A 15,524-nucleotide genomic window follows, 5' to 3' on the forward strand; every position below is an offset into this window, starting at 1 on the left:
TGTCGTGTTGACCTCTTCGGTCAGATCCGGCAGAAACGCCTAGCTCCTTCGCGTAGTCTTCCAAGCCAATGTTGTTAACTGGATGTTCGTAGCAATCATTTCTCGTATCCTCCGTTGCTTCATTTCCTTCGGTCGCTAACACTCGAGCAACCGAGATGAACGTTCCGTCCAACGTCGCTACGGATTCTTCCCTTGACTCAACATTGGCATCCGCTTTGATTTCAACAGTCGGTACTGGGTCCATCTCCTTCCCATCCTGGTTTCCCATCTCTGGGCCATCTGCCGAGTCGTCGTTCGCGATATTGAATGCGCGGGCCACCGACATATTGGGTTGTTGACTTTTGTTCAGCTCCTCGGTCGGCCGCTGTCTCGACAGCTCAGCATTCGCACCAATCTTGCAATGAACACTCGGTGCCGCACTCAACACCTTCAGCGCGATGCCTGTATCCTCTGGATCAACCACCGATGTCTTGTTCGCAGATTTGGTGGCACACAAGGCCGGGACAACTTCGTCAAAATTGGTGACTCCATTTAGTCCAGTGCCGTTACTTGTCGCTTCCGTGGTCATCCCAGACTTGACACGAACACTCGTTGGCGTATGTACAACGGTTACCGGGTTCAGTAGTTCGTGTGTACGCGCTACCGAGGCTTCGTTTGCAATATTGCCCCCGCCGTGAGCTGTCGTGTAAGTGTTTGAAGGTTCTTCGGAAGGCTGACTGTCGGCCGAATCCCTGGCTGTCACCTCAGACGCCAGACAGGCTTCCTCTCGTCCACGTTCCTCCAGGATCAGTGCCCATCGCTCTGCACACGTCAGACGATCACTAGAATCCACTAGCGAGTCTTCTAGAGGCCGTGCTAGTACCCCACTGGGTTCTGGATAGTCCGGTCGATCAACTGCCGAAGGCTGAGTCGCAACCCATTGTTCGTAGATTTCACATTCACGCTGAAAGGGCTCGCGGTCTCTACAACCTTCGTAGGCCATCACTTGCCAGTCTTGGTACTTCTTGGACTCCAGACGCACATAGCCGTCACCTCGTGGCAAATCTCCATCTGGAATCCACATCGCGATCGAGTCGTGTGCTGGTAGGTACACAGCTCGATCAGACACGTTGGTCAGCCGAATGCTCTGAGGCCGTCCACGTCGAAACCTCGTCACTGACGGGATTAACTTGCTCGTTCGACGAACCCACAGTACGTGTTCTTCCAGCCCGACTTGACGCTTCGCTAGTCGATATTTTCGCCACTCGTGCGCTTGAATGTCCAAACGCTCGGGTGGCCCGGCGCTAACATGGAAGCCGTATTCTTCGCTGTCGATCATGTTCTTGGTCTTGATCAGTGGGATTTGAACTTCGTGCGGTAATTGCGCCGCGCCGTGAGACAGGTCCAACCGGATCCCAGCTGGGATCATAAAGTCGGTCCCGAGTACCACGTCGACGCCTGCACTATGCGCCATTACCCACATCTCGAACTCGTACACCATCTCCCATCCACGCGTAATCTTGACGCACGCTCGTCGTGTCGTAGACACCTTGCCTTCGTTGATTCCTTGAATGTCAATGCGGTGTCCGTGATCGGGTACATCTCGGAGTCGCAACTTCTTGGCAAAGGCGTCAGTGATCACACTAACGTTCGCTCCCGTGTCGAGGAGGATCCTCGTTCGCTGGTCGCTCACTGCCCCTTGCACCAGAGCTCTCATTCTGATCCGTCGGTCGAATTTCTTGGCCGACCACCACCCCTGTCTCTCGCCAGGGTTCAACTTCATCATCTTGGAGTGACCCTTGGGCTCGTCTCGCGCTGCACTCGAAACCAAGCCGAACGAACCCTCGCTGGTGCCCTCATCAGCATCAGCACACTTCACTCTCTCTCCAACACCTCCACCGAGGATTCTTTTCCTCTCCTTTTCATTTTCCGTCGTGTTCACACTTGTTACGTAATTATCAGGCCATTCACTCTGCCCCATGAAAGCAAAGATACACTCTGCTTCCATTGAAGGCTCGGTTAACTGTGGCAGCCCGATAGGGACCAACCCAGTTGTAGTGTGCAGGCTGCCTAGTTTAAATGACGTTCTTGAACGACGGCCTTCAGCTCTGGCGGGAGTTCCTCCTTCGTGCCTTTAGTGCGCACGAATTTGGCAAGGTCTTGGAAGTTGCGAAAAGTTCGCATTGTCCAGCATCGTGGAGTTGTTTGCAGAACTTGCATCGCTTGTTACAGTAATGGGCGGAGTGACTCATGCCACCGCACACCGCGCATGGTCCGTACTGTGGGCGTCGGCTGTCGCGGTTGAAGTCACGTCGACCGCGTTGGTCCTGATTGAACCCACGGTCACCACCTCGGCGATCTTGATTGAAGCTATTCTTGTGATCAGGCGTGTTTCCACGCGGTTGGCGGTTGTCTGAACGTGCGTAGGTGCCTTCAGCAGCTGCACGGTGCTCATTTTCGCTAGCAGCGGCGAGGTATCGGTCATTTTTATCCAATGAGAAATCACCATCCGTATTATCGGGCTGAAAGTCGTTGTACTCGTCTTGGACATCGTTGTAAGAGTTCGGATCTTCGTTTGAATACTCGGTGCCTCCCTGAGCAGCTTCACGACCTTCTAATTCAGCTAGTAGGTCATCCACTGTGGCTTCAATGAGCGTCACTCTTGGTTTGTTGCGGCTGTCATCGCGGCGACGGTCATCACGCCGGTTGTTGCGGGCGTACCCATCGTCGCGTCGCGTATCACGACTCTTAGAGTATCGGTACTTACTGTCACGCTTGTCCATTCTCTTCTTGCCCTTGAGAACATCTTCGATGATCTCTTCGAGCTCGTGAATGTCGGCGACTCGAGCGTGGTAGAGACTCTCCGCTAGTTTGTCATCGTCGCATGTTGCTAGGAACTGCTGTACGTGTTCTTTCGCGTCGCGACCACTCTTCTCAAAGTGTAGACGGGCGGTCCGAGCGTAGCCGTTCAGCCTGTTTATGTAGTCGCACAGATGTTCATTTCGTTCCCGCTTGGCGGAGTAGTAACGCGACAGTGCCGTCTGAGTGAACTGTGAGCAGTAGTAGCGGATGAACGCATCGCTCAGCAGCTTCCATTTGCGCTTCGTCTTCTTCGGAAGTTGACGGAACCAATGAATGGCTCCGTCCCGGAGACTTAGCTCAAATGGAATTCACCATTTATCGGCATCAGCGTGGGTTCCAGACATGTTCTCGCTCTTGTTACGAGAGCCTGAGAACGGCGTGATGCGATTTAACGGTCGGTGCGATGCCATTTCAATCCTCGGTGTCGGGTCCACGTCGTTCAGCGTCGCCAGCTCATTCATCTGACGCATCAACTCGACTTGAGGATCTTCCTCGTCGAATGTACGCACCAAATTGTCATCGTCACTGGACGAACCATCGCTGTCGACTTGACGACGTCCGGCACCACCTTTGGGAGCACCGCCTCGGCGACCGAACGAACCTTCGTTACTAGCGTAAATACATTGCATACGGCTCTCCGAACGTGGCGTAACCATGTGCGAGTCTTGAAAGTACGGTGAAGCTTCGGTAGTGCCAAAGGCACCACGCTCAGCTCCACGCTTGGTCGGAGGAGTACGAACGAGTCGTTGGGGTGTCGGCGGCAGTGGAAACGTGGACGGATCTTCATCTTGAATCATCGGTCGACTCACAGGCTGCTTTCCGGCGTTGATGCCAACAGCGCCAAACGCCTTCCGAAGCTTCTTCTTCCATTTCTGGAGAGCAGCTCCGGCTTCATGTGGACTCCAATCTTGGAGCGACATCGTCGATGGCTACGTCTCGTTCTCGAAGCCCAGCGACAACAGTAGCGAAACTGAGTCCTCGGCAACTTGGCTAGTCGAAACCGAGTTGACTGGGTATTGAAGTTCCTGCGCAAGCGCAGGCCAGTCGGCTTTTTTCTGGGGGATGGGCTTGAACAGCTGCATCCACTCATCATTCTGCATCAGCGCTTGGACGCGGTCGAAAACGCGCTTGGCGGCTGGTGTATCACCGTTGATAGGTGGGCGAGGTGCCTTCAGCAGTGCTGAATGCTTTTCACTCGCCACCGAAGGTTTAAAACCCTCGGTCCCATCGTCATAACCATCATAGGCCGGTTCCGGTCCCGCAACATCATCGAGCTCGTCGGCGAGGTTCCTCGAAAGGGACTTGGTCGCCCCGCTCAGCCCCGATGATAGCGTGGCCGTCTCCGGCGTCGCTGCGCCTGGCTCTGGAGCCGGCGTCTTGTCTTCGTCATCTTCATAATCGTGGGCGTCAGGACCGATGTCTGCTTCGTCGTCGAAGCTCACTGAAAGCTCGGTGGCGGCTGCAAAGCGCGCAGCCGGGCTTGAACTCTCGTTGCGAGCCCCGCCAGACTTGGCAGGCGTAGCTGGTACCGTCGGCTGTCCTTTCGCCATGTTTCTTGTCTTTTTCTTGTTCTTCTTCTCTTGGTAGCTCGTAAACTGGAAGGCCATACAAACAGTTCACAATGGTCACAATCTGTTCCCGGGTCGCGGCACCAGTTGTGGTGTTGGAATTCCCACGTGAACTCTAGCTACAAATGTAGTTAGGATGTTTCCACAACAATACGTCTACTAGGGTAGTAAACGATCGTTCGGGCGGACCTGAAGACCCCAGTTCTGCCCTTGCACCGGGACAAACTGGACCTTGTAAACTACTTATATAGGCCAACCAGTAAAAAAAGGAACACGCTACTAGCACGAGCAAAGCTACCAGGTGTTTTGAATCCTCGTGGTCCCAACAGCGGAAGGGTACCAGGCACGGGTAAGCCTTTTACAAGATCACCGAGTGTTCAACACTCGGTTGGAAGAATAAAAGGGAGGCAATTCAAGCACTCCCAGTCGTGCAAATAGGTAACAATAAGCCGTCACGTAAAACCTCCCGATAGTAATCGGCCAATACACAAAGTCTCTTGGCCTTGCCGGATGAACCCTCGCTACAGAGCTTCGAGTTCACCGACAGGCATAACACACTCAAACAAGCTTGACCAGACGCTTACCTTGAAGCCGGGCGTCGCTCTGTGTGCTTGAGTGGAAATTCTGTTCTGTATTTAAGCTTACCCTTTCGGGTCTATTCCTAATAAGAAGTCCTAATCAAGTATACAAATATCAAGTGAACAATGATCCGTTATGGATCTTCTGGCATGCCAAGCGTCGTCTGCACCGTCGCATGAGCATCTTTAACGGTCCGCGCCCTGTCCCAGACGGTGAACGTGCCTTCCAAGGGTCGCTGAGTCTTCCGCGAACTCATCCCAACCGCCGCTGGGGGTTCGTACCGTAGATGCTCCGCTGAATGCGAATCCGGCCAGTCCATTATTAATAATAAGGACAGCCTGGATTCAGTGACATAGGGCCGTATCCGATATTTGTTGAAAACTCGGAGGTGACGCCGTCGAGTCCCTTGCACCTTGGCGTCTCCGTACATTACATGACCGAGGGTTCGTTGCTTGAACATCTTGGGCGGTGTCACGTCTTTGTCGACGGGTGATAATCCGCAACTACGGAGAAATCACTACACCACAATCCCTTTAGAATCTTGATCGATTCTGGAGCGTCGAAGAATTTCGCACGCCGCCAAACGGTTGCTCGCAACAGCAACAAGTTGTCCAATGCTTTGAGAGAAAGCAAGGGCAACGGGACGGTGTCAGTGCGACTGGCCGACGGGAAGGTCGTCACTGTCCCCAGCGTCCAAGTGGATCTGGCCGTCAAGTTTGAAGACTTTGACAGCCTCGAACAGTTCACTGTTCTAGATATGGATCCATATGATATGATCCTGGGCATGCCCTTGCTTGAGAAGCACGAGCCCTGGATCGACTGGCGAGACAAGGCAATCGGTGCTAGTCGCCCTGCGCAGTCCGACAGAGCATTGGTGAGTCATGTTCCCACCTCTGTCAGGACCCGGGGCGCCCGCAAGGGCTGCCAGGGTACCAAAGCATGAGGGTGGTGCTTGGGAGTCGTCGACGTATATGACGACTTCGAGGATGTTTTGATGGTGGCAGCGCCCAGAAGAGGCGCTGGCCTAGTGGGTAACTTAGGTCCACAGGCGAGTAACTTAGTTCCGCAGTCAGCTGCTGCTGTCACGAACACCGAGAACAGCGTGTTCAGAGTGGGTAACAGAGTTCCACTCACGGTCGCCCAGACCTTAACTGAAGAGGAAGACGTCGGATACGCTTCCTGTGTGGGTAACACAGTGCCACACGCGATCGCCCAGACCTAAACTGAAGAGGAAGGCGTCGAACACGCTTCCGGTGTGGGTACCACGGTACCACACGAGGCCACGAGTGCCTCGGATGTCGTAGCGCCGACATCCCTAGACGTGGGCAGCAAAGCGCCACCTCACGGTCGCCGTCGTCAACGACGCCGCCGCCGCCTCAAGTCAGATCCGAACTTCGTTCCGATCGACGTCGCTTCAAGCGACTCGGAGTCCAGGGCCCGGGCTCCTCCGACAAGGCCGGTGGAAGAGTGTTATCACATCTTTGATGGCGAGACCGGTTTACCCGTCAAGGCACCTGGTGTCCACTTGGAGCCGTTGCCAGAGGTTGCAAAGATACTGAACCTCGGGGAAATGACGGCTGAGTCTTTCCTGGCCAACCTCAAGGCTGGAGAGATTGCTGAGATGGTGCTCATAAGACCTGAGACCACTCGATAGGAGCTGAACTCCTCCTCTGTCTTGGACGAGAACGTCCTGGAAGACCTAAACAAGCAGCGTCAGACGCGCTTGGGTTCTGAGATCCTTAAGAACCCCAAGGATCCGGTGTATCCTTTGGTGACAGAGTATGCGGACGTGGTGAACAAACACCCGCCGACCCAACTCCCACCGGATCGAGGCGTACGGCACGAGATTGATCTCGTGCCCGGCACAAAGTATTGTGTCACGAGGCAATGGCCTCTTCCGCGCGAACAGTGCGAGGTCATTGATGCCTTCTTCGCCGCGAAAGCGAAGGCAGGCATGGTGCGGGAGTCGAAATCACCGCACTCGACGCCGACTTTCTGCGTTCAGAAGACGAACGGAAAGTGGCGTCTGGTTCACGCTTATAACAAGCTGAACAACGCAACGGCGCCGGCCCAAACACCAATCCCACGAAAGGATGTGTTGTTGAACAACATGGCCGGGAGCGTACTGTACAGTGCGCCGGATTTGGTAGACAGATACTACCAGATCCCGATGCGAGAGAGCGACATCCCGCTCACCGCGGTAAGCACTCCAAGCGGCATGCTTTGGGAGTGGCTCGTCATGCCGCAGGGCTTGTCTAACGCCTCGGCGACGTTCAATCGCCTGGTGACGCAACTGTTCCGCCCTTTGCGTTCCTTCGTACAGACGTACTTCGACGACGTATTCGTCCATCGCCGTGCCGAAGGAGGCAAGACGGCCATGGAGGTGCATCTAGGACACCTCCGTCGAGTGTTGGACATAATGCGAGCGAGCAAGCTCTACGCCAACATCAACAAGTGCGTTTTCGCGTCACCAGAGATTAAAGTACTCGGTTGCTTCGTAAGCAGCGTGGGCGTTCGGGCTGACCCAGACAAGGTCAAGGCCATAGCAGCATGGCCGACGCCCCGATCCCAGAAGGATCTTCGAAAGTGGTTGGGCTTGGCCAACTACCTTCACAATTCCAGCGCGGGGTACGCGGGCTTCGCTAAGCCCTTGTCGAGCCTCCTTCAGATGGACGTCGACTGGCGCTGGGAGCGAGAGCACCAGGATGCTTTTGACAGCATCAAGGCCAGTCTCCAAGAGGCCCCTGTCCTGGCCCTGCCGGACGAGATGAAGCCGTTTAGCGTCGTCTGCGATGCCTCCGATTGCGCCATGGGATGTGCATTGCTGCAGGCCGACACGGCTGGACACGAACGAGTCATCTCGTTCCAGTCCAGGCAGCTCAAAGCCGCCGAACGGAACTACCCTGTCCGCGACAAGGAGCTCCTGGCAATGCAATATGCTTGCGGACGCCCTCTCTCGGCGTGTTGACTATGAGCTGGCCCACATCACGCGGGTGACAACGGATCAATATGATCAGATACGCATGGCGTATCGGGACGATGAGGCTGTCGCGCCTATCGTCAAGTTCCTTAAGGCCGGAACGAGCGCGAAGTTTGACTGGCTCTCGTCGCGACAGCACTCACGGCTCCACCGATATGAGTTGAAGGAGGGCCTCCTCTATTATCGGGTGGAGCCCACTGATCCTCCACGGGTGGTCGTACCCAGCGACGAGGATCTGAAGCTCGACATCCTTGCGGAGGCGCATGACGCGCCCTCCAGCGGCCACTTAGTCCGCGAGAAGACCTTTCTGTCGGTCTCTCAGTCCTTCTGGTGGACCCACATGTACAAGTGGGTCGCCCAGTACGTCAAGACATGTGAAACATGTCAGCGGGTCAAACCCGCAGGGCACTCTTCGGCTCCACTACAGAGCCTGCCCGTACCGGTTGATTGTTGGAAGTCGATGAGTCTTGACTTCATCTTTGGGCTTCCCGCCGACGGACACGGCAACACCGGAATTTTGGTGTTCGTGTGTCGGCTGAGCAAAATGGTACATCTTGCTTCGGTTCCCGTCACTGTTACGGGCGAACAAACCGCAAGGTTGTTCGTCGATGGCGTGTTACGCTATCAGGGTCTCCCGGAGACGATTGCCTCGGACCGAGACCCGCGGTTCACTGCTGCGTTTTGGAAAACGCTGTTCCCTTTACTGGGAACTCGTCTGCAGATGTCCACTGCGGACCACCCCGGCCAGACAGATCGCGTCAATCAAGTGCTTGAGGACACTCTGCGCAGTGTGTGCGCGGCAGCACCACGTACGTGGTCGACGCAGCTTCCAGTTGTTGAGTTTGCGCTCAACAACGCGGTGCACGCGTCCACGGGGCTCACGCCGTTCTACTTGAACGGCTTCCGTCACCCCAGAGTGCCTCTCACTCTTCAAGGCGACACTGACTCCTTTATTCTAAGTGGGGGAGAGGCTCGGAAAGCCCTTTCCTCCCAGGTCTCGGATGTGAGACCAGTTTCGCTGCGGAAACAAGTGGAATCCTTTATGGATACCAAGCTGAGCGTTGTCAGCAGGGTTCGCGATGCCACTGCAGCGGCCCAAGATAAACAAAAGGAGTACTCCGACAAACATGGAAATGAAAATTAAGTATATTTAAGGTAGAAGACTTAGTGTTGCTAGACATGAGGAACCTACCTCTTGACACTCTCAGCTCTGTCGGCAGCAACGAGCTGAACCACCGCTTCATCGGACCATTTGCAGTCCTGGCCAGACATGATGCGTCGTACACCATCGACCTGCCAAAGTCAATGACGACGCACCCGACGTTCTATGTTGAACGTCTTAAGCGGTACTTTGATCCGCAGGGGGTTGCTGACTCGCAGACCCACCTTGCCCCATCTCCTCGAAACGAGGGCCGGTCACAGACGTCGACGAGGGCGTCGGAGCAGGCACCCAAGCCTCGGTCGGAACGGCAAAGCTGCGGTCAAGACCGTACGCCGGAGGGGCTCCGTACGAACGGACCCCGGCGCCATACGCCGAGTACGCTGAGTACGCCGGGTACGCACCATACGCGTACGTCTAGGAGTGTGCCGCAGGCGGGCTCCGCACGTGGCAGCAGAGCCTCGATCCGTCGGATCATGCGAAAGGCCTCGTCCAGATCGGACGAAGAGGCCCGGCGATCACCCGCACGTGCAGGCTCGCGACCTCTTGCTCCAACAGGTCCAGACGGCCCGCAAGACGAGCGAGCTCGCCCTGATTCCCGGCCTGGGCACAGCATCACCGCCAGTCCCAAGGCCAAGTGCAATCTCAAGCACGAGGACACGTTGACGGAGGCGGTCAACCTCAGGGCCCTGTGTCGGACCCGCAGTCGGAGCACTCGGACGAGAGTGGCGTACGGGAGGCGCCGAGTACTCGAACTCGTACGAGGGCACCTCCGCCCCTGCTTTACCGGAATGGAGAAGTCCACTTCCACGTGGAGCGGATCCTCCAGGAGCAACGGCGTCGCGGTAAGCGACAGCTCCTCGTGAAGTGGAGGGGTTATGCCCACTCCGAGAACTCGTGGGAGCCGATTGAACGGCTCCTGATTGACTGCCCGAAGGCTGTCGCAATCTGGGAACAGAAGCGGCGGCAGATTCATTAGCAGTCTGGGGCTTCTTGCCCGAACGGGGTACGGACGATGAATACATTCCATACCCGCGCTCATCAAGAGCGCTAGAAGCCGCGCGCTTCAGGATGTCCCTTGGCGGCATGCGCTTGCTGACCATGTGGGCAAACCGAACACGAAGATCACGCTGGTCCAGGATGCGGGACAACAGCAGATCTTCATGGAGTTCCCGTAACACCGTGGGTGAGTACTTGAGAGACTCAACCCAAGCCCAGAACATGCCCTCACAAGAACTCCACGTGGGACAGTTCTCGGGCATAACCCAGGGGTATCCCCAAAGAGGATAGAGACCACCCCGAGTCTTGGGCTTCTTACGACAAGTCGTGAAGTCCTTAAGGAGGATGCGGTGTGGCGCGAGAAGCACACACCGAGCCGCCTCCAAGTTGTCAACGAACAACTGTTCTGTCTGAACAAGGACACGTTCGTAAATGCCCCTAGAAGTGTGGCCGCCCACAAGGCCACGAGGAGCGACGAGAAGCTCCAAGAAGAGGTCAGCCCCAGCGCTCTCCTCGGGAGGCCAATACCCTCTTGAGTTGAAGGCAGCTCCCTGGCTTACGGGTGCCACCTCCGAACCCCCACGCACACGCTGGGCAGCTTGGAAATCCTCCTGCCGCTGGTCGAGATCATTCGAGACCTCCCGGGGCTCAGAGACAGCACCCTCCTCCTCTTCTTCTTCCTTCTTCTCCTCCTCTTCATCCGAGGAGTCGAAGATACTCGGATAGGAGCGACGAGTCTCCTTCTCATCGCGGAGTGGAGACTTAGAGGCTGCACGCTTCTTTTAGGGCTTGGCGCCTTCGACTTTAGAGGCCTTAGCACGCGCAAGACCCTCGGCAAGCGAGAGACGCTTGCGAGGATTCTCTTCCTCATCGCCACCAGCTTTAGGAGTGCCCTTAGCCTTGACGGCCGGACTCTCAGAGCGCACAGACGTCCTGGGACTGTGATCACCTTGATCACTAGCGAGTGACTGCACGCTGTCATCCTTGTGCTCACTGGGCACTTGGCTGTGCCCTCCCGCAGAGCCCGCAGGAGCATCGTGCGTGCTCTCGGACTCGGCTTCGTCCTCACTGCCAGAGTTGAACTCACGTTCTATGAACCGAGGGTTCGGACGGTTGTCTGGAGAGGCCGAGGCCGAGGGCGAGGGGCTGCGGCGCTTGCTTGCTCGCTTGCCCACAGTCGCGTCACCCGAGGAACCGATCGCCTCGGAGGCCACCTGAGTAGCCTCTTTGAGTGCCGAGCCTTTGCCGTGAGGCTTAGTGCTCTTGGCTTGCGCCTTACCGGCAGCAGCCTTGGAGCGTGTCTTAGCACCGCTCTTTGCTGTGCCACGAGGCATAGTAACGGTCGAAGTGGAGACCTAGAAGAAGAGCGCACAGACTGCTACTCGAGGCGCTAACTGTGCAGTCAGCCTCCGCCGCGCTCGCGCGGCCAAGTCGATGATTTTCGACTTTGAGAATGAGAGTTTGTGACGTACACTTCTTCATTTGGATTGGTCGGTAAACCGAACCTAAGTGGGGGAGGATTTAACGGGGTACGTAGCCCTAAGTGTACTTCTAGCTACATGAAGTGTGACACTTCACACTTCAGGCGTATGACACGTCATGCTTCGGGATAATTTGGTACAAAGTACCAAGGTCGTCCAAAGCCAACCATTGGTTAACGACATTGCATTTCTATAGGTGACTTATAGTTTGTATTAAGCCCAAGCTTTATCTACCTATAAATATACTCAGTTTACAATCTACCTTATTTAGGTCACTTCACTCTCTTTTGAATAAAGAGGGGACCTGTGAACTGCCGTTCACTGAGAGTTTGTATACTCTCGGAATATAACTTCCTCTAGCGCAAGGTGCTGTGTGACCCCGTCACATGGAGGATGGCGATTGTGACGGTGATGGCAAAGCCGAGGCGGGACGGTGCCCTCTGTGGACACGAATTTGGCGCTCCACCGAGGCTGATGCTTTGGCTGTATTCCGTACAAATCTACCTCACACTCTGTCGACAAAAGTAATCACGTTGGTTGTACAATGGGCCATCTATTTAACAGCGACTATGCTCTACATCACTTGATGCGCTCCCAACTAGTCCCCTGTCGCTCGACACGCTGCAAATCCCAGCAAGAGAAACTTGACAGCGTCGAAGATGGACAACCTCATCCCTATCCTTGTCATTATAAGTTCAAGTTCTGCTTGTCGTCAAATTTGTGCGAGGTCTTTCAGCAGGAAGCGCACATCGTGGACATAAACGATCCTCCAACTCCCGTTGAGCGCAAACTCACTCGTGAAATGAAAGCCTTTATTATGGAAAGTCTAAGTGGTAGTGAGAAAACTACAGCTGCTAGGATGTACACATTGCTTTGCAGCGTAGTTGACAAAAACGCGATGTCTGATCCTGCTCCAAAGAACACACAAGTTTCCGACTTTGTGAAAAATTGGCGTCAGAAGAACCCCAATGATTCCATGGCACCACTAATCGATCTTTGCGACGGTCGACGCTATGACCAGATAAACATCGAAATTCTATCAGACACATCAATGATGTTCTCTGCGATTAGCAGCCGAATTCCGACCCCGGCGAAACAGGGCAGGTTTCACATCTTGGGGATGGCCCGAAAACCTATCCACTACGCGTAGGCACGACATGCTAAAGATGGCTAAAAGAATACATTGATGTGCAAACCAATCCCAACTACAGCACAATTCCTCACATTGACAGTACCCACAACATGGCAATCAACGGTTCTGTCGTGTTTGCATTCGGATATTCGGATCTTGGTGGGCACTACTACCCGATGGTGTACGTTTGCACTTCGCAAAAGCGCGCGATAGACATTGCATGACGCATTCGCTACGTAAAGCGAGTATGTATCGATGTGTTTGGAGTCGATTTTGCTCCAAACGTTATTATGATGGACGCCGACAAAGCGCAGTTCAATGCGTATGTCACGGAATTGCCGCATGCTACAGTTCAAATGTGCTGGTTTCATGTATCTAAAAATGTTTGGAAGCACTCGCGAGAAAAAACGTTTAGGGTGGGTACAATAAGAGTGTGCTTGCTGATCTGTACGACATGCATTACGCTACACTAGAGGAATACGATGCTGTACAAGAGCGTGTTGTTACAAAGTGGAGAGGTTATCCACATGGGTCCCCGGTTCATAAACTTACCGACCATATCTGTAAAATGTGGACAAATTCACTTGGACTCCCGCGCTGGCAAGCGTTTTGGAGGCCTAGTGTGTATGCTGCGTCAAATAATCCACTGGAACCATATCATAGATTGGTAAAGATGCAGTGTTCAGGTGGACCAGCGAGCTGTTAAGAAAACTGTATGGGGCTCGTCTGGCCTTTCTCAACAGTGATATGGACTTTGTTACTTTTGCACCGGCGTATGATGAAGCTTTTTCGACTTATGAACAGTAGGGTTGACGTACGGTGCATCGAATTCCTCCAGTGGGATTAGTAGCAGCAGGTCTGTACAAAGTGATTCAGTCGTCTTTGAGACTCTCAGCAGCTAATAAAAAGCTGCTGGCCAACTCTATACGCTCTGTAAATCGAAGAGAACGCATACAGAGGGTATGCCGGTTGACGGGTGGGTGGTAGACACAAGAAGTAAGTCTTGCTCTTGCGCATACAACAGAACGCACGCAATGTGCTGTCATGTTGCGCTGCATGTATTCGCGGTGGTGTAGCATGTCCAGACGTTAGTATGAAAACCCGACAGTTTGTGCGTGCTAACCATGTTTATGAGGAAGCGCGAGATTCATCGGCATCAGAAGGAGATCCCTATGATCACGATTTTGTGGATGCACGTGCAGAGAACGTTCATGACGCAGGACAGAATGTCCGACAGCATGCTCAAGAAGAATATGGGTGTGAGGATACCCTTCGTTTCCCTACGCATAGCCCGGCTGAATCTTCCATAAGGGATGATACAAATCCTGAGCATTCCCCCTATGATAGCCCCGCTATATCCACTGATAGCGCAACCTCAACGGACACTATCATTCTGGAAGATGTAGAGGACGTGGAGGGTGATCGGTAACAGGAAGCTCCGGTAGCATTTAGATCGGGGCCAAGGCAGTTAAATTTACCAGGCATTAGCGAGAACGAAGGGGTGATCCCCGAGCCAGCAAGCCAGCAGTGCTCTGACGAAGCCAAAATGCTATCGAGCCGTCGGTCTTCAAGGTCCGGGAATCCTACCAAACGGGCTGTTGAATCTCGTCAGCAAAGCAGAAAGCGCTCAAGATGCTGACACTTGAGCCCTGGTAGGTACTCGCCTATAGTACGTTTATTCAAAATATCATCTTTTCTTTCATGGCTGCAAACTCTCGTCATCTTTCTCGTTCGGTGGTGAGGCCGCGTCATAATAATCATGTCGTGTGACGTGGTTTAGGTTGTGGTGCTGCAGTCTGGTCGCGCGACGCCTCCAAAGATTGCGCTGAGCATCTGCGGCGAGTACGGTTGAGACCAGCAATGCGGTCGAATTCATCGAGACGGTGGGTCTCATTGACGGTTCTGTTCGCTTTTTCTCTCTCTCTCTCTCTCTCTCTCTTTGTAATATAGAATAACCCGGATCCCTGACTGCTTGGAAGCGTTTAAGGCATGTCATCCAGTACCTGCAACTCGTAGCGAGCGTATCAACCGTGGGCTTGGACGATGATGGCCCATGGAGCAATATCAAGCCCAGCAGTAGCATAAATGATTGGGGCGGCACCAAAGTGTGAGATCTTCGCCATCACACACAAGTCAAGTCGCGCCATGGCTCACGTCAATTTCATGGAGATGGTGCAGTTGGCTGGAATTGTGCCCGACCACTCTTCCTTTACAATCTTAATGACCGCTGCGATCGTCCTGCTTCCACTTGATGCGAGCACACGTATCGGATCCGGATGAGGTGGCGTTCACCTGTTTGATCAAATCCCCGATATACATTCGTACACGACGGTACTGCACGCATGTGCCAAGCATGGACACAATACAAGCGGATCAGATCATTCGACACATGGAAAGGCATCATGTACTCACGACTGAGTTCGTGTATAGCACACTTGTCAAAGTGTACGCACCAGCTCAGTTTCGCGCTACTGTGAGCATAGCTCCGTGGAATTGGAAGCCATTGCCCGAAGCTGAACCTATTTACCAGGATGAGCTCTAATGGGACGACGACGGGGAGGAAATCGACTTGACACGTCCAGGAAAGAAGACGTTAGCGTTGGAAGCTTAAGCAAGGATGTTGAGGAGGACGACGAAGTGGACGACGTTATACTCATGTACACGAATGCGCTTCGCCTTCGCTCAGCAAACGTTTTCGTGGACGAAACGTTCTCCAAGTCCGATCTCAAGCCTAACGAGCTCACGATCGCAAGTCCGACAAGTTCAGATGTATGTGCGTGCGAGG

The 15,524-nt window shown here is 54.2% G+C and overlaps 1 protein-coding gene across 1 annotated transcript; it reads left to right on the forward strand.

Annotated features, from left to right (window-relative positions):
- Positions 1-12,505: 12,505 nt before the first annotated feature.
- PITG_18982 (uncharacterized protein) lies at positions 12,506-12,757 on the forward strand (the record flags this gene model as incomplete). The annotated part of the gene is made up of 1 exon (XM_002997295.1): positions 12,506-12,757. One exon carries the CDS (start codon positions 12,506-12,508, stop codon positions 12,755-12,757), a length of 252 nt encoding a protein of 83 aa, XP_002997341.1.
- Between the last annotated feature and the right edge of the window lie 2,767 nt (positions 12,758-15,524).

This window comes from Phytophthora infestans, genomic scaffold (assembly GCF_000142945.1).
Source record: "Phytophthora infestans T30-4 supercont1.77 genomic scaffold, whole genome shotgun sequence".
Classification (NCBI taxonomy): Eukaryota; Oomycota; class Peronosporomycetes; order Peronosporales; family Peronosporaceae; genus Phytophthora; species Phytophthora infestans.